Genomic DNA, 14,377 nt, shown 5'->3' with positions numbered 1-14,377 from the left:
AGATGACCCATTTTCGAACTCGACCTAGATTTCATCAAGGTTATCATTCTGACCAATATTCATGAAGAAGAATTGAAAAATACAGCCTCTATCGCATACACAAGGTTTCTCTTTGATTTGACCTAGTGACCTAGTTTTTGACCCGAGATGACCCATTTTCGAACTCGGCTTAGATTTCATCAAGGTTATCATTCTGACCAATATTCATGAAGATTAATTGAAAAATACAGCCTCTATCGCATACACAAGGTTTTTCTTTGATTTGACCTTGTGACCTAGTTTTTGACCCGAGATGACCCATTTTCGAAATCTGCCCTGAATTTCATGAAAGTTATCATTCTGACCAATATTCATGAAGATTAAATGAAAAATACAGCCTCTATCGCATACACAAGGTTTTTCTTTGATTTGACCTAGTGACCTAGTTTTTGACCCGAGATGACCCATTTTCGAACTCGGCCTAGATTTCATCAAGGTTATCATTCTGACCAATATTCATGAAGATTAATTGAAAAATACAGCCTCTATCGCATACACAAGCTCAATGTTGACAGACGACAGACGACGGACGATGGACGCCGGACATCGAGCGATCAGAAAAACTCACCTGAGCATTGCTCAGGTGAGCTAAAAATGCATAGATTTGTCTTAATATGAAATCATGGAATGAAAACCTGAGTGTTTCAATCGATTATTACCAAACATCAAAACTTTTTGACACTAAAATTTTCTATATAAATAAGGAGAGAAATACAGAAATAAAAACAGTTATGAGTCTGCGACTCAATAACATTTTATAAAGCCTAAGGTTTAACAAGAGCTCGTAGAACACGAAATGCTTTCAAGATCCTAGGTCCAAGCATTCTCAAGTTATCGTCCGGAAACGTCTGAACTGTTCTGGGTCACTGTGTCCTTGACCTCTGGTCTTAAAATCAAAAGGGGTCAGCTTCTGGTCAGGACAAACCTCCCTATTAATTTTCATGAACCTAGGCTCAAGCGTTCTTGAGTTATCGTCTGGAAACCGCTTAACTGTTCCGGGTCACTGTGACCTTGACCTTTGACCCACTGACCTCAAAAGCAATAGGGCTCATCTGCTGATCATGATCAACTTCCCTATCAAGTTTTGTGATCCTAGGCCCAAGCATTCTCAAGTTATCGTCAAGAAACGGTTTAACTGTTCCAGGTCACTGTGACCTTGACCTTTGACCTACTAACCTCAAAATCAATAGGATGCATCTGCTGGTCATGATAAACTTTCCTATCAACTTTGGTGATCCTAGGCCCAAGCGTTCTCGAGTTATCATCCGGAAATCATTTAAATGTTCCGGGTCACTGTGACCTTGACCTTTAACCTACTGGCCTCAAAATCAATAGGGGTCATCTGCTGGTCATGATTAACCTTCCTATCAACTTTCATGATCCTAGGCCAAAGCATTCTTGAGTTATCGTCTGGAAACGGTTTAACTGTTCCATGTCACTGTGACCTTGACCTTTGACCTACTGATCTCAGGGGTCACCTGCTGGTCATGACTAACCTCACTATCAACTTTCATGATCCTAGGCCCAAGTGTTCTTGAGTTATCATCCGGAAACCGTTTATGTGTTCTGGGTAACTGTGACCTTGACCTTTGACCTACTGATCTCAAAATCAATAGGGGTCATCTGCTGGTTATCAACTATCATGAGTCTAGGCCCAAGAGTTCTTGAGTTATCATCCAGAAACGGATTGGTCTACATACCGACATCTGCAAAACAATATACACCTCCTTCGAAGGGGGGCATAATACAGTCGAGACTGTTTTAAGAGACCGACTTTGGGAAGCAGAGAAAAGGGTCACATATGACAGGGAGTCTCTTAAAACAGTCTCACTTAGCAGGATGACGCTGGTTTCATATATGTTTCCAATTAAAGTATATGAATATCGGATTGGCCTCTTTTAAGGCAGGAGTGGAAAATGATTAAATACTATTTTTTAATTGCATATTGATAAAATATAAATTTCAAATAATTTGCATCATTCGTATAATGTTGATAAAACAAATTTAAGCTCATGATCTGGCAAGAAAATAAAGCGGAGCGTAAAATATAAATGTTCCATTTGAACTATTTTACACACTGAGGTTTATGATATTTATATTTTTGTGTACTAATTGTTCATTGACATTTATTCGATTATTGACTGCATCTTTAATTTATGTTTACTTCGTCGTTTCCTGTTAAATGCCGCCATATTTTTGTTTAAGTCGCTGAAAAACGGTCACCAGAATAAGTAATTATGCCGATCCCAATTCTAGCGACTTTTCCCTAATCGAGCATTCAGTGCCTTAACAGGCATGTTCTAATGTCAAACTTTTTTTATATGTTTCATCGCCATTTTGTAAACAAAGTCTGACTCGCTCAAACAACTTCAGCGAGATAAAGAAGTAACTATATCGCGTAAATCTTTGAGGGAGCGTCTCAAGAGTCTCGCTGTAAAACGGCTAAATATCGATTCGGGAGCCTGATTTCACAGCATAAAATTTAATTATCAGTAAAAACTGGGAATCAACTTTTTTGAGTATATACAAGAATATAAATGTTAAAACACGTAGGTTTTTTTTTATGACTAAAGGCAGAAAGTTGGACAGATGCTCTGAAAAAACTAAAATATCAATCTGGAATTTTTTTAGAAAAGGCCAGATAAGAAGGATGTTTGTACATATATGCACTACTGAAGTACAAGATATTTTTTTAAAAACATGTATTTTACAGCACCATCTTCACAAAAGACACTGAAAAATATTATTCTGGCACCTTTTCTATCATTTGTTGTAATTAAAAGAAAAAAAAAACGGAAAACAAAAATATAAAGAATTTATATACCTGTCTGCGATCCATCTATTTGACCTTGACATTTAGCACAATTTGTAGCAGACGGCATATTTAATACTTGCTTCAAGATATGCATCAAGTCATCCACTTCACCTTTACTTTCTGAACTGCTTGGTTTCCCAGAATACACTGGACATTTTGAAACTGTCTCATCACAGGGCTGTGTTGTTGGCATGGTAACCGGCTCATGCTTTTTGTTAACTGTAACTGTGCTACCTGTGCTTGATATTGAAATGTCACACATATTGTCACTTGGTTGTGGTGCAGACACAGGGGTCGGCTCCTTCTTATCTTCTGAATGACTTTCACCTACATTTGTATTAAACTGTACATCTTCCATGGCCATATCTTGGCAGGTCACAGAAGCTGATCTTGAAATCAATTCTTCATCTTCTTCCATTGTTGCTTCTATTTTTGGAAACTGAGGGCATGACCTTGACCTTTTTGAACTAAATCCTTTGCTTTGTTCTGGCTCGATGCTGTTTGTTGCAGTGAGACTATTAAATCGAATGCGATTGACGTTCTTCATGAATTTCTTCACTGACTCTGACGTAAGCATTGCTGAATGACCTCCATGTGACCTTGAACTTGAAGTTAATTCTGACACTTCATCATCACTGTCCTCTGAAAAAGGTTTTAATAAATTCAGTAATTCTTACTTCTAAACTTTTTACTCCAGTAATAAACTCTGTGAGACTAAAACATAAACATGCATAGATATATCTGAAAATTGTGTTCACTCACTTGGACTTATGCCTTAACAATGGGCCAGGTCCAAAATGAGGAAATCTATAATTTGAATAATAGTGACCATGGACTCAGGCAGCTGGCAGATTGGCTATAAGTATACAATGTATCTTTACACAGCGTATAAGACAGTAAAGAAAGTGCTAGAGTGATGTGATAGTACAGTCATGACAACAGCAGAATTTTAACCTACTGTTTGCACTAGCTAATCTGTAACTGGGATTTTTATGAACTGTGGCTCTATTTTGCAAGATATAGATATAAACTGTACATCATTCTAAAGGTATCTGATAATGATAGTAGGATCTTTTCTAATTTTCAAAATATTTTTAATAATATCAATTTTATGGCCAAAAATGTATTTTCCCAATTGTAAAAGTCCAGCAAAGGCTCAATATGAAGAGAAACAAGAGCTGTCTCCATAGGATGACACATACCCCCGATGGCACTTTGAATGAATAGTTATGGCCGATGTTAGAGTTTAGGACCTTTGACCTACGGAGCTGGGTCTTGCGCGCGACACGTCGTCTTACTGTGTCACACATTCATGCGTAGTTATTTAAAAATCCATGCATGAATGACAAAGATATGGACCGGACACGTCCAACAATGCACTATCATGAAATATGACCTTTAACGTCTAAGTGAGACCTTGACCTTTGAGCTACAGACCTAGGTCTTGCGCACGACACATCATCTTATTGTGCCACACATTTATGCGTAGTTACTTGAAAATCCATTCATGGATGACAAAGATATGGACTGGACACGCCCATCAATGCACTACCCTTTAAAGTCTGTGACCTTGACCTTTGAGCTACGGACCTGGGTCTTGCGCAAGACACATTGTCTTACTGTGGTACACATTCATGCCAAGTTATTTGAAAATCCATCCATGGATGACAAAGATATGGACCGGACACGCCCATAAATGCACTATCCTTTAACGTCTAAGTGTGACCTTGGCCTTTGAACTACGGACCTGGGTCTTGCGCGCGACACATCGTCTTACTGTGGTACACATTCATGCCAAGTTATTTGAAAATCCATCCATGGACGACAAAGATATGGACCGGACACGCCCATCAATGCACTATCCTTTAACGTCTAAGTGTGACCTTGACCTTTGAGCTACGAACCTGGGTCTTGCGCGCAACACGTTGTCTTATTGTGGTACACATTCATGCCAAGTTATTTGAAAATCCATCCATCCATCGATGACAAAGATATGGACCGGACACGAAAATTGCGGACAGACTGACAGACAGACAGACTGACAGTTCAAAAACTATATGCCTCCCTTCGGGGGCATAAAAATACAAACTTTATACATAGAAATGTTGTTTTTATGCAGACTGAAATATCCTGAATGTTTTACAATCCACTCACAAATAGTTCAAACTGGTCTAAAAAAGCAAAAGGCTGAAATTTACAATGGAAAATACCCCATTTGAATCAGGTTTTGATGATAAATTCAAAACTAAACAAGATCATTTGAAAACTTAAAAGGCTCGGATTTCTCTAGAATGATGTATAATATCAATGGTATTGTCATAAATTCAACAAGAGGACCATGATGGTCCTGAATCGCTCACCTATCCCCACATGACCCAGTGTTGAACTGAGTATGACGTCGTTATTTCTATTATTTGACATAGTGACCTAGTTTTTGAGCACATGTGACCTAGATATCATCAAGATAAAAAATTCTGACCAATTTTCATGAAGATCCATTGAAAAATATGACCTCTAGAGAGGTCACAAGGTTTTTCTATTATTTGACCTAATGACCTAGTTTTTGAAGGCACATGACCCACTTTTAAAATTGACCTAGATATCAAGGTGAACATTCTCACCAATTTTCATGAAGATATGGTGAAAAATATGGCCTCTAGAGAGGTTACAAGGTTTTTCTATTTTTCGACCTACTGACCTAGTTTTTGACCGCACATGACCCAGTTACGAACTTGACCTAGATATCATCAAGCTGAACTTTCTCGCCAATTTTCATGAAGATCGTTGAGAAATATGGCCTCTAGAGACATCACAAGGTTTTATCTTCATTTTTAGACCTACTGACCTAGTTTTGACCGCATGTCAACCAGTTTCGAACTTGACCTAGATTCATCAAGGTGAACATTCTGACCAATTTTCATAAAGATCCATGAAAAATATGGCCTGTAGATAGGTCACAAAGTTTTCTATTTTCAGACCTACTGACCTAGTTTTTGACCACACGTGACCCAGTTTCAAACTTGACCTAGATATCATCAGGTGAACATTCTGACTAATTTTCATGAAGATCCATGAGAAATATGGCCTCTAGAGAGGTCACAAGGTTTTCTATTTTTAGACCTACTGACCTAGTTTTTGAACCCACGTGACCAGTTTCAAACTTGACCTAGATATCATCAAGGTGAACATTCTGACCAATTTTCATGAAGATCTCTTGAAAAATATGGCCTCTAAAGAGGTCACAATGTTTTTCTATTTTTAGATCTACTGACCTAGTATTGACCGCACGTGACCCAGTTTCGACTTGACCTAGATATTATCAAGATGAACATTCTGACCAATTTTCATAAAGATCCCATGAAAAATATGGCCTCTAGAGAGGTCACAAAGTTTTTCTATTTTTAGACCTACTGACCTAGTTTTTGATGGCACATGACCCAGTTTCAAACTTGACCTAGATATCATCAAGATGAACATTCTGACCAATTTTCATGAAGATCCGTTGAGAAATATGGCCTCCAGAGAGGTCACAAGGTTTTTCTATTTTATGACCTACTTTGACCTAGTTTTTGACCCACGTAACCCAGTTTTGAACTTGACCTAGATATCATCAAGGTGAACATTCTGACCAATATTCATGAAGATATCATGAAAAATATGGCCTCTAGAGAGGTCACAAGGTTTTTCTATTTCTAGATCTACTGATCTAGTTTTTGACCCCACGTGACCCAGTTTCGAACTTGACCTAGATATCATCAACGTCAACATTCTCACCAATTTTCATGAAGATCTCGTGAAAAATATGGCCTCTAGAGAAGTCATAAGGTTTTTCTATTTTTAGACCTACTGACCTAGTTTTGATCACGCGTGACAGTTTCGAACTTGACCTAGATATCATCAAGGTGAACATTCTGACCAATATTCATGAAGATCTCATGAAAAATATGGCCTCTAGAGAGGTTACAAGGTTTTTCTATTTTTAGACCTACTGACCTAGTTTTTGAAGGCACGTGACCCAGTTTCGAACTTGACCTAGATATCATCAAGGTGAACATTCTGACCAATATACATGAAGATCTCATGAAAAATATGTCCTCTAGAGAGGTCACAAGGTTTTTCTATTTTTAGACCTACTGACCTAGTTTTTGATCCCACGTGACCCAGTTTCGAACTTGACCTAGATATCATCAAGATGAACATTCTGACCAACTTTCATAAAGATTCCATGAAAAATGTGACCTCTATAGTGGTCACAAGCAAAAGTTTACGCACGGACGGACGACAGACGCCACGCGATCACAAAAGCTCACCTTGTCACTTTGTGACAGGTGAGCTAAAAATAAATCAAGGAAAAACCTTGTAATGGAAAGTATGGGTGAAACAATGCATCTACTTTTCTCAAACAACACAATTAAATGAAGCAAGGTTTCCCTGCATGACTTACCATCATGACTAGGTTGACTTTCTAACTCCTCAATCACCTGTGAGATTGTATCTACGGATACAGTATCTGTCTTAACAGCTGCTGACCTATCTGATCTAGTTCTTACTTTCTCAGTGCTCTCCCCTGCTTCTTGGCTACTCTCTAAAAAGAAGATAAAAAATTAGCTGCTGACAATATACCTGCCACAGGTAAGGTACATCAACAACAAGAGGACCATGATGGTCCTGAATCGCTCACCTGTCCCCACATGAACTGAGTATGACGTCGGTTTTTCTATTATTTGACATAGTGACCTAGTTTTAGAGCTCATGTGAACTAGTTCTGAACTTGACCTAGATATCATCAAGGTGAACATTCTCACCAATTTTCATGAAAATCCACTGAAAAATATGGCCTCTAGAGAGGTCACAAGGTTTTTCTATGTTTAGACCTAGTGACCTAGTTTTTGAACGCAGTTGATCCAGTTTCAATCTTGACCTAGATATCATCAAGATGAACATTCAGACCAACTTTCATGCAGATCCCATGAAAAATATGGCCTCTACAGAGGTCACAAGGTTTTTCTATTATCTGATCTACTGACCTAGTTTTTGATCGCACGTAACCCAGTTTCGAACTAAATCTAGATATCATCAAGATGAACACTCTGACCAATTTTCATGCAGATCCCATGAAAAATATGACCTCTACAGAGGTCATAAGGTTTTTCTATTATCTGACCTAATGACCTAGTTTTGGACCGCACGTGACCCAGTTTCAAACACGACTTAGATGTCATCAAGGTGAACACTCTGACCAATTTTCATGAAGATCCATTGAAAAATATGGCCTCTAGGGAGGTCACAAGGATTTTCTATTTTTAGACCTACTGACCTAGTTTTGGACCGGACATGACCCAGTTTCGAACTTGACCTAGATATCATCAAGATGAACGTTCTGACCAATTTTCATGCAGATCCCATAATAAATATGGCCTCTACAGAGGTCACAAGGTTTTTCTATTATTTGACCTACTGACCTAGTTTTGGATCGGACGTGACCAAGTTTCTAACTTGACCTAGATATCATCAAGATGAACATTCTGGCCAATTTTCATGCAGATCCCATGAAAAATATGACCACTAGAGAGGTCACAAGGTTTTTCTATTATTTGACCTACTGACCTAATTTTGGATCGGACGTGACCCAGTTTCGAACTTGGCCTAGATATCATAAAGATAAAAATTCTGACAAATTTTCATGCAGATCCCATGAAAAATATGACCTCTAGAGAGGTCACAAGGATTTTCTATTATTTGACCTACTGACCTAGTTTTTGACCACAGTTGACCCAGTTTCAAACTTGACCTAGATATTATCAAGGTGAACATTCTGACCAATTTTCATGAAGATCCATTGAAAAATATGGCCTCTAGAGAGGTCACAAGGATTTTCTATTATTTGACCTACTGACCTAGTTTTTGATCGCATGTGACCCAGTTTCGAACTTGACCTAGATATCATCAAGATGAACATTCTCACCAACTTGCATAAAGATCCCATGAAAAATGTGACCTCTAGAGTGGTCACAAGCAAAAGTTTACGCACGCACGCATGCACGACGGACGCCGGACGCTGCGCGATCACAAAAGCTCACCTTGTCACTATGTGACAGGTGAGCTAAAAACATTACCTCTCTATAGTGAACCATGCTGGGAAGATTAGTGTTTGTTGTAACGATGCTGCTGCCATTTAATATTTAATCTGTTCAGAACTTTATGAAAAATGAAAAATATTATCTTCCTTTGTAGAGAATTGTTTGCCCTTTAGAGGTTTCAATGTAAACTGTTAATGGATGAATATTGATACTTCAATGCTTAAAAACATTACATACAGCCAATATAACTACAAAATGTGCAGTTTTCTTCATAGCATTTAACTTTCTTACCATTTGAAAGTCTTATCTAAAGAACTAATCATTTGCCTATAGTCTATTTATATTTTGCTCGTACTCATAATGAAAATGATCAATGTGCTATATTTATGCCTTCAGTTAGGCATATTTTGACATTTCTACACTCTGTTTTTCTTTATCTTTTATGAATGTAACCAATGTTTTTGCTTGTACCTTTAAGACTGTCTTCAAACATGGTAGCTGACCCACTTCTGTTGGGTGTGTTCTGTCTGTCTGTACTCATCTGACCTTCAGAAATTTTCCTTGGGGGTCTTATCTCAAAGGGCTCTGGCTTTACAACATGTTTAGAAAACTCAACCTGTGATTGGTTTATTTTGGTCATGTGACCTACAGATTTGTCTTCCAGGTGATCATGATCAAACTGTAGTTCCCTGGCAGCATTGATGACAGGAAGTGTCTTAACTCCAAGTGGTGGTGTGTTAGTGAACTCAGCCTTCAGAGGTGAGGGAGGCACGCTCGAGGCGTGACTTGAAGGGGTCAACAGGGGTACTGTCTGGGATAAAGGAAACTCTGAACTCAGTCTTTTAGGATCAACAGGCTTGAGTGGCGCAGTACCTCGGCTACTTGTACGGCCAACATGCTACAATGAAACAAAACTGGTTTTTAGTGTAACTCAGTGTTATTCGAAGAAGTCACAACAAGAGGACCATGATGGTCCTGAATCGCTCACCTCTTCCCACATGACCCAGTTTTGAGTATGACGTCGTTTTTTCTATTATTTGACATAGTGACCTAGTTTTGAACTTGACCTAGGTATTATCAAGATAAAAATTCTGACCAATTTTCATGAAGATCCATTGAAAAATATGGTCTCTAGAGAGGTAACAAGGTTTTTCTATTATTTGACCTATTGACCTGGTTTGAACTTTACCTAGATATCATCAAGGTGAACATTCTCACTAATTTTCAAGTGAATTTGAAGATCTCGTGAAAAATATGGCCTCTAGAGAGGTCACAAGGTTTTTTCTATTTTTATACCTACTGGCCTAGTTTTTGACCGCACGTGACCCGGTTTCGAAACTGACCTAGATATCATCAAGGTGAACATTCAGATCAATTTTCATGAAGATCTATTGAAAAATATGGCCTCTAGAGAGGTCAAAAGATTTTAATAATTTTAGACCTACTGACCTAGTTTTTTACCGCAGTTGACCCAGTTTCAAACTTGACCTAGATATCATCAAGATGAACATTCAGACCAACTTTCATACAGATCCCATGAAAAGTATGGCCTCTAGAGAGGTCACAAGGTTTTTTTTATTATTTGACCTACTGACCTAGTTTTTTAAGGCACGTGACCCAGTTTCAAACTTGACCTAGATATCATCAAGGTGAACATTCTGGCCAATTTTCATGAAGATCCATTCACAAGTATGGCCTCTAGAGAGGTCACAAGGTTTTTCTATTTTTAGACCTACTGACCTAGTTTTTGACCGCAGTTGACCCAGTTTCGAATGTGACCTAGATATCATCAAGATGAACATTCAGACCAATTTTCATACAGATCCCATGAAAAATATGGCCTTTAGAGAGGTCACAAGGTTTTTCTATTATTTGACCTACTGACCTAGTTTTTGAAGGCACGTGAACCACTTTCGAACTTGACCTAGATATTATCAAGATGAACATTCTGACCAAATTTCATGAAGATCTCATGAAATATATGGCCTCTAGAGAGGTCACAAGGTTTTTCTATTTTTAGACCTACTGACCTAGTTTTTGACCGCACGTAATCCAGTTTCGAACTTGACCTAGATATCATCAAGATAAACATTCAGACCAACTTTCATACAGATCCCATGAAAAATATGGCCTCTAGAGAGGTCACAAGGTTTTTCTATTATTTGACCTACTGACCTAGTTTTTGATGGCACGTGACCCACTTTCGAACTTGACCTAGATATCATCAAGATGAACATTCTGACCAATAAGATCTCATGAAATATATGGCCTCTAGAGAGGTCACAAGGTTTTTCTATTTTTAGACCTACTGACCTAGTTTTTGACCGCACGTTACCCAGTTTCGAACTTGACCTAGATATCATCAAGATGAACATTCAGACCAACTTTCATACAGATCCCATGAAAAATATGGCCTTTAGAGCAGTCACAAGGTTTTTCTACTATTTGACCTACTGACCTAGTTTTTGAAGGCACGTGACCCAGTTTCGAACTTGACCTAGATATCATCAAGGTGAACGTTCTGACCAATTTTCATGAAGATCTTGTGAAATATATGGCCTCTAGAGAGGTCACAAGGTTTTTCTATTTTTAGACCTACTGACCTAGTTTTTGAAGGCACGTGACCCAGTTTCGAACTTGACCTAGATATTATCAAGGTGAACATTCTGACCAGTTTTCATGAAGATCTTGTGAAATATATGGCCTCTAGAGAGGTCACAAGGTTTTTCTATTTTTAGACCTACTGACCTAGTTTTTGATGGTACGTGACCCAGTTTCGAACTTGACCTAGATATCATCAAGATGAACATTCTGACCAACTTTCATAAAGATCCCATGAAAAATGTGACCTCTAGAGTGGTCACAAGCAAAAGTTTACGGACGCACGGACGCACTGACGCACGGACGACGGACACCGCGCGATCACAAAAGCTCACCTTGTCACTTTGTGACAGGTGAGCTAATAAAAGCAGTGCAAATTATATAAAGTTATATACAATCGAATTTTTCATACAATGCAAAAATAGCCATTATTGACGCTCTGAAGTATTCATTCTTCCATAAAAAGGACAGAGATTACTACCAAATCAAATACAGCACAGATAGGGAAATATTTCTGAAATAATTTAAGAAATGTTATTAAATTTAATTACCTTCTCTATTATCAACTTTTGCTCTTGCAGAACAGTTAAGGTATGCATAAAAACATGTTTTAAAATCTAAATGATGTACAATATATTATTCACCCTTGGTTACATAACACGAGCTGTCCGTAAGACAGCCAATGCTCGACTACTCGAATTGTTGTCCAGGATGCAGCAAAATTTCCCTAAATGCTAAAAATATAAGTCCAAAAGGGGACATAATTGGCAAACTATATGTCAGAGTTACAGGACTTGATGCTATCATCTAGTTTTTTTTAAACCTGACGAAACGTGTGAAGTTTTAATTCAATATTTGCATTATTTTTTGAGATAGTACCAGTAATATGCAAGCAAAACTTCAACCAGAAGTTCAAAACGGGGAGTAATTTGGCCAGAATGCATGTCAGAGTTAAGGAACTTGATGCTATCACCTAGTTTTATAACCCTAAAGACAAAAGTGAGGTTTCAATTCAATATATGCATTTGTTTTGGAGATATAAACAGGCATGCAAAACTTTAAGTCCAAAAGGGGACATAATTTGGCCAAAATACATGTCAGAGTTATGGGACTTGACTGAGTGAGGTTGGTAATTGACCTAGAAAAAAGGAAAAAGGAGTTTCAAAGCTATATGCCTTTAAATGATGGCTATATGTTCTTGCATGCAAAACTTTGACCAAGGTGGGACGCTGACGCTGACACCAGGGTGAGTAGAATAGCTCGGACTATTCTGTGAATAGTCGAGCAAAACTTACAAAAGTTCATCTTCTGTCTAAATTCTGTATTTTCACAAATTTAAAGATTCTCAATATGTAAGCACAACATAAATTAATAACTGAATGGATAAAGTTGAGTTGAAATGTTCAGTAAATGATGGCATGTAAGATATATACCCTATCATGTTCTTCACTGATGGGTGGGGTCTCTCTTGGGGTGTTCATTGGTGTTCCTGCATTCAGGATTACTGCTGGACTCACTGTGAACAAATAATACCAATCTAGATGACAAGAGAAGCATTACAAAATCCGATGTAAATTGAATTTCTGTTTGTAAAAACATTCTGTATCAAAACAGCAATTTAACAAAAATATAGTTGATTTTGTGAATCCAGTCTAGCTTAACAGAAGAAAAGGAGAAAATATGAACAAGTGAATCTTTACTAGCTTTTTTGTGTGAAATCATGTATTACCCTTAACCCTTTGCCTGCTGGCGGCAGTAATTCTGCCTTTGCGACCAGTGCAGACCAAGATCAGCCTGCACATCCGTGCAGTCTGATCATGGTCTGCACTGTTCGCTATTCAGTCAGTAAATTTTCAGTAAACACCCCTTCGAATAATAAATGGTATTGCCCAAATTGAATGATGGACTAGTCCATTATAGAAATTTAGCAGGCTAAGGGTTAAACAAAGTGAAAAGAAAAGTATCTTTATTGATAAACATGATCTCAGTTGTTTATCAAAAGGTTTAGATTTACTCTACATTCTTATGAGTGTTTAAGGCCAGTTTCATTTTATGATTTAACAAATATTATATGACTCCTTATAAAAACTGCCAGTCAATTGTTTATGCTACCGACTGGCCTAAAGTATTTAAGGCTCGAGTTTGTCCATATATCTATGGCTAATCTAAAGAATTTTCAACATGACTCCTAATGTAAATAATCAGTCAAAATGTTGTACCAATGACTGGCATATAGTTAAACACTAAATTTTGCTGGGCTTAAGTCAGTTATTAAAGAAAAAAAATTATGAAAACTTATTTCTGATGTCATGTAATAAAATACTTGCCAGTCAATAGTCACTTAATCAGAACTATTGGCCCTCTGATCTCAAACAATAGTTTTGATGACTGATAGCAAGCCATTCAATAAAATGTATAATATGTTGAGTTAACAGCACCGAATTTTCATAAAATGTACAAATTACCATATTGTGTTGTAACACTCCCTGTGGATGTTTCCAGACTGCTAACGGCTGGGGTTGCTGGTGGGGTTGACAGCCCAATAACTTCTGATGGGCTCCAAAATGTGTCCTGTGCTTGAATTCCTTGACTGGTCTCGTGATGGGCCAATGTTGCCACAGATACTGAAGGCACTACAAACAAAAATGTTGATTATTTTGTCTGTGTTGTTGCATTTACTGAATAAAGATCCAAATGCAACAACATGGTATACCTTACCATTTGAAGAATGCTTTTTAATTTGGTAGAATGCATCAAATAATCCAGATTAGTCACAACCTCATAAGTCTGTTTCACATTTAAGCAACCTTTGATGACATTTTTCACTTCCTACATTCTGTTG

General features: G+C 37.7%; 1 protein-coding gene across 3 annotated transcripts in view; it reads right to left on the bottom strand.

Moving 5' to 3' along the window:
- Positions 1–14,377, bottom strand: part of LOC123547602 (hamartin-like) — a 56,063-nt gene that overhangs the window by 22,370 nt on the left and 19,316 nt on the right. For all 3 annotated transcript variants that reach the window (XM_053524746.1, XM_053524747.1, XM_053524745.1), the window contains exons 9-13: positions 14,001–14,168; positions 12,969–13,051; positions 9,406–9,832; positions 7,299–7,439; positions 2,864–3,496 (exon numbers count right to left, since the gene is read on the bottom strand). In XM_053524746.1, coding sequence (XP_053380721.1) covers positions 2,864–3,496; positions 7,299–7,439; positions 9,406–9,832; positions 12,969–13,051; positions 14,001–14,168 — 1,452 coding nt within the window. The remainder of the gene's footprint in view (positions 1–2,863; positions 3,497–7,298; positions 7,440–9,405; positions 9,833–12,968; positions 13,052–14,000; positions 14,169–14,377) is intronic.

Source organism: Mercenaria mercenaria, chromosome 15, assembly GCF_021730395.1.
Source record: "Mercenaria mercenaria strain notata chromosome 15, MADL_Memer_1, whole genome shotgun sequence".
Taxonomy (NCBI): Eukaryota; Metazoa; Mollusca; class Bivalvia; order Venerida; family Veneridae; genus Mercenaria; species Mercenaria mercenaria.
This window is presented reverse-complemented; position numbering and strand designations above follow the sequence as displayed.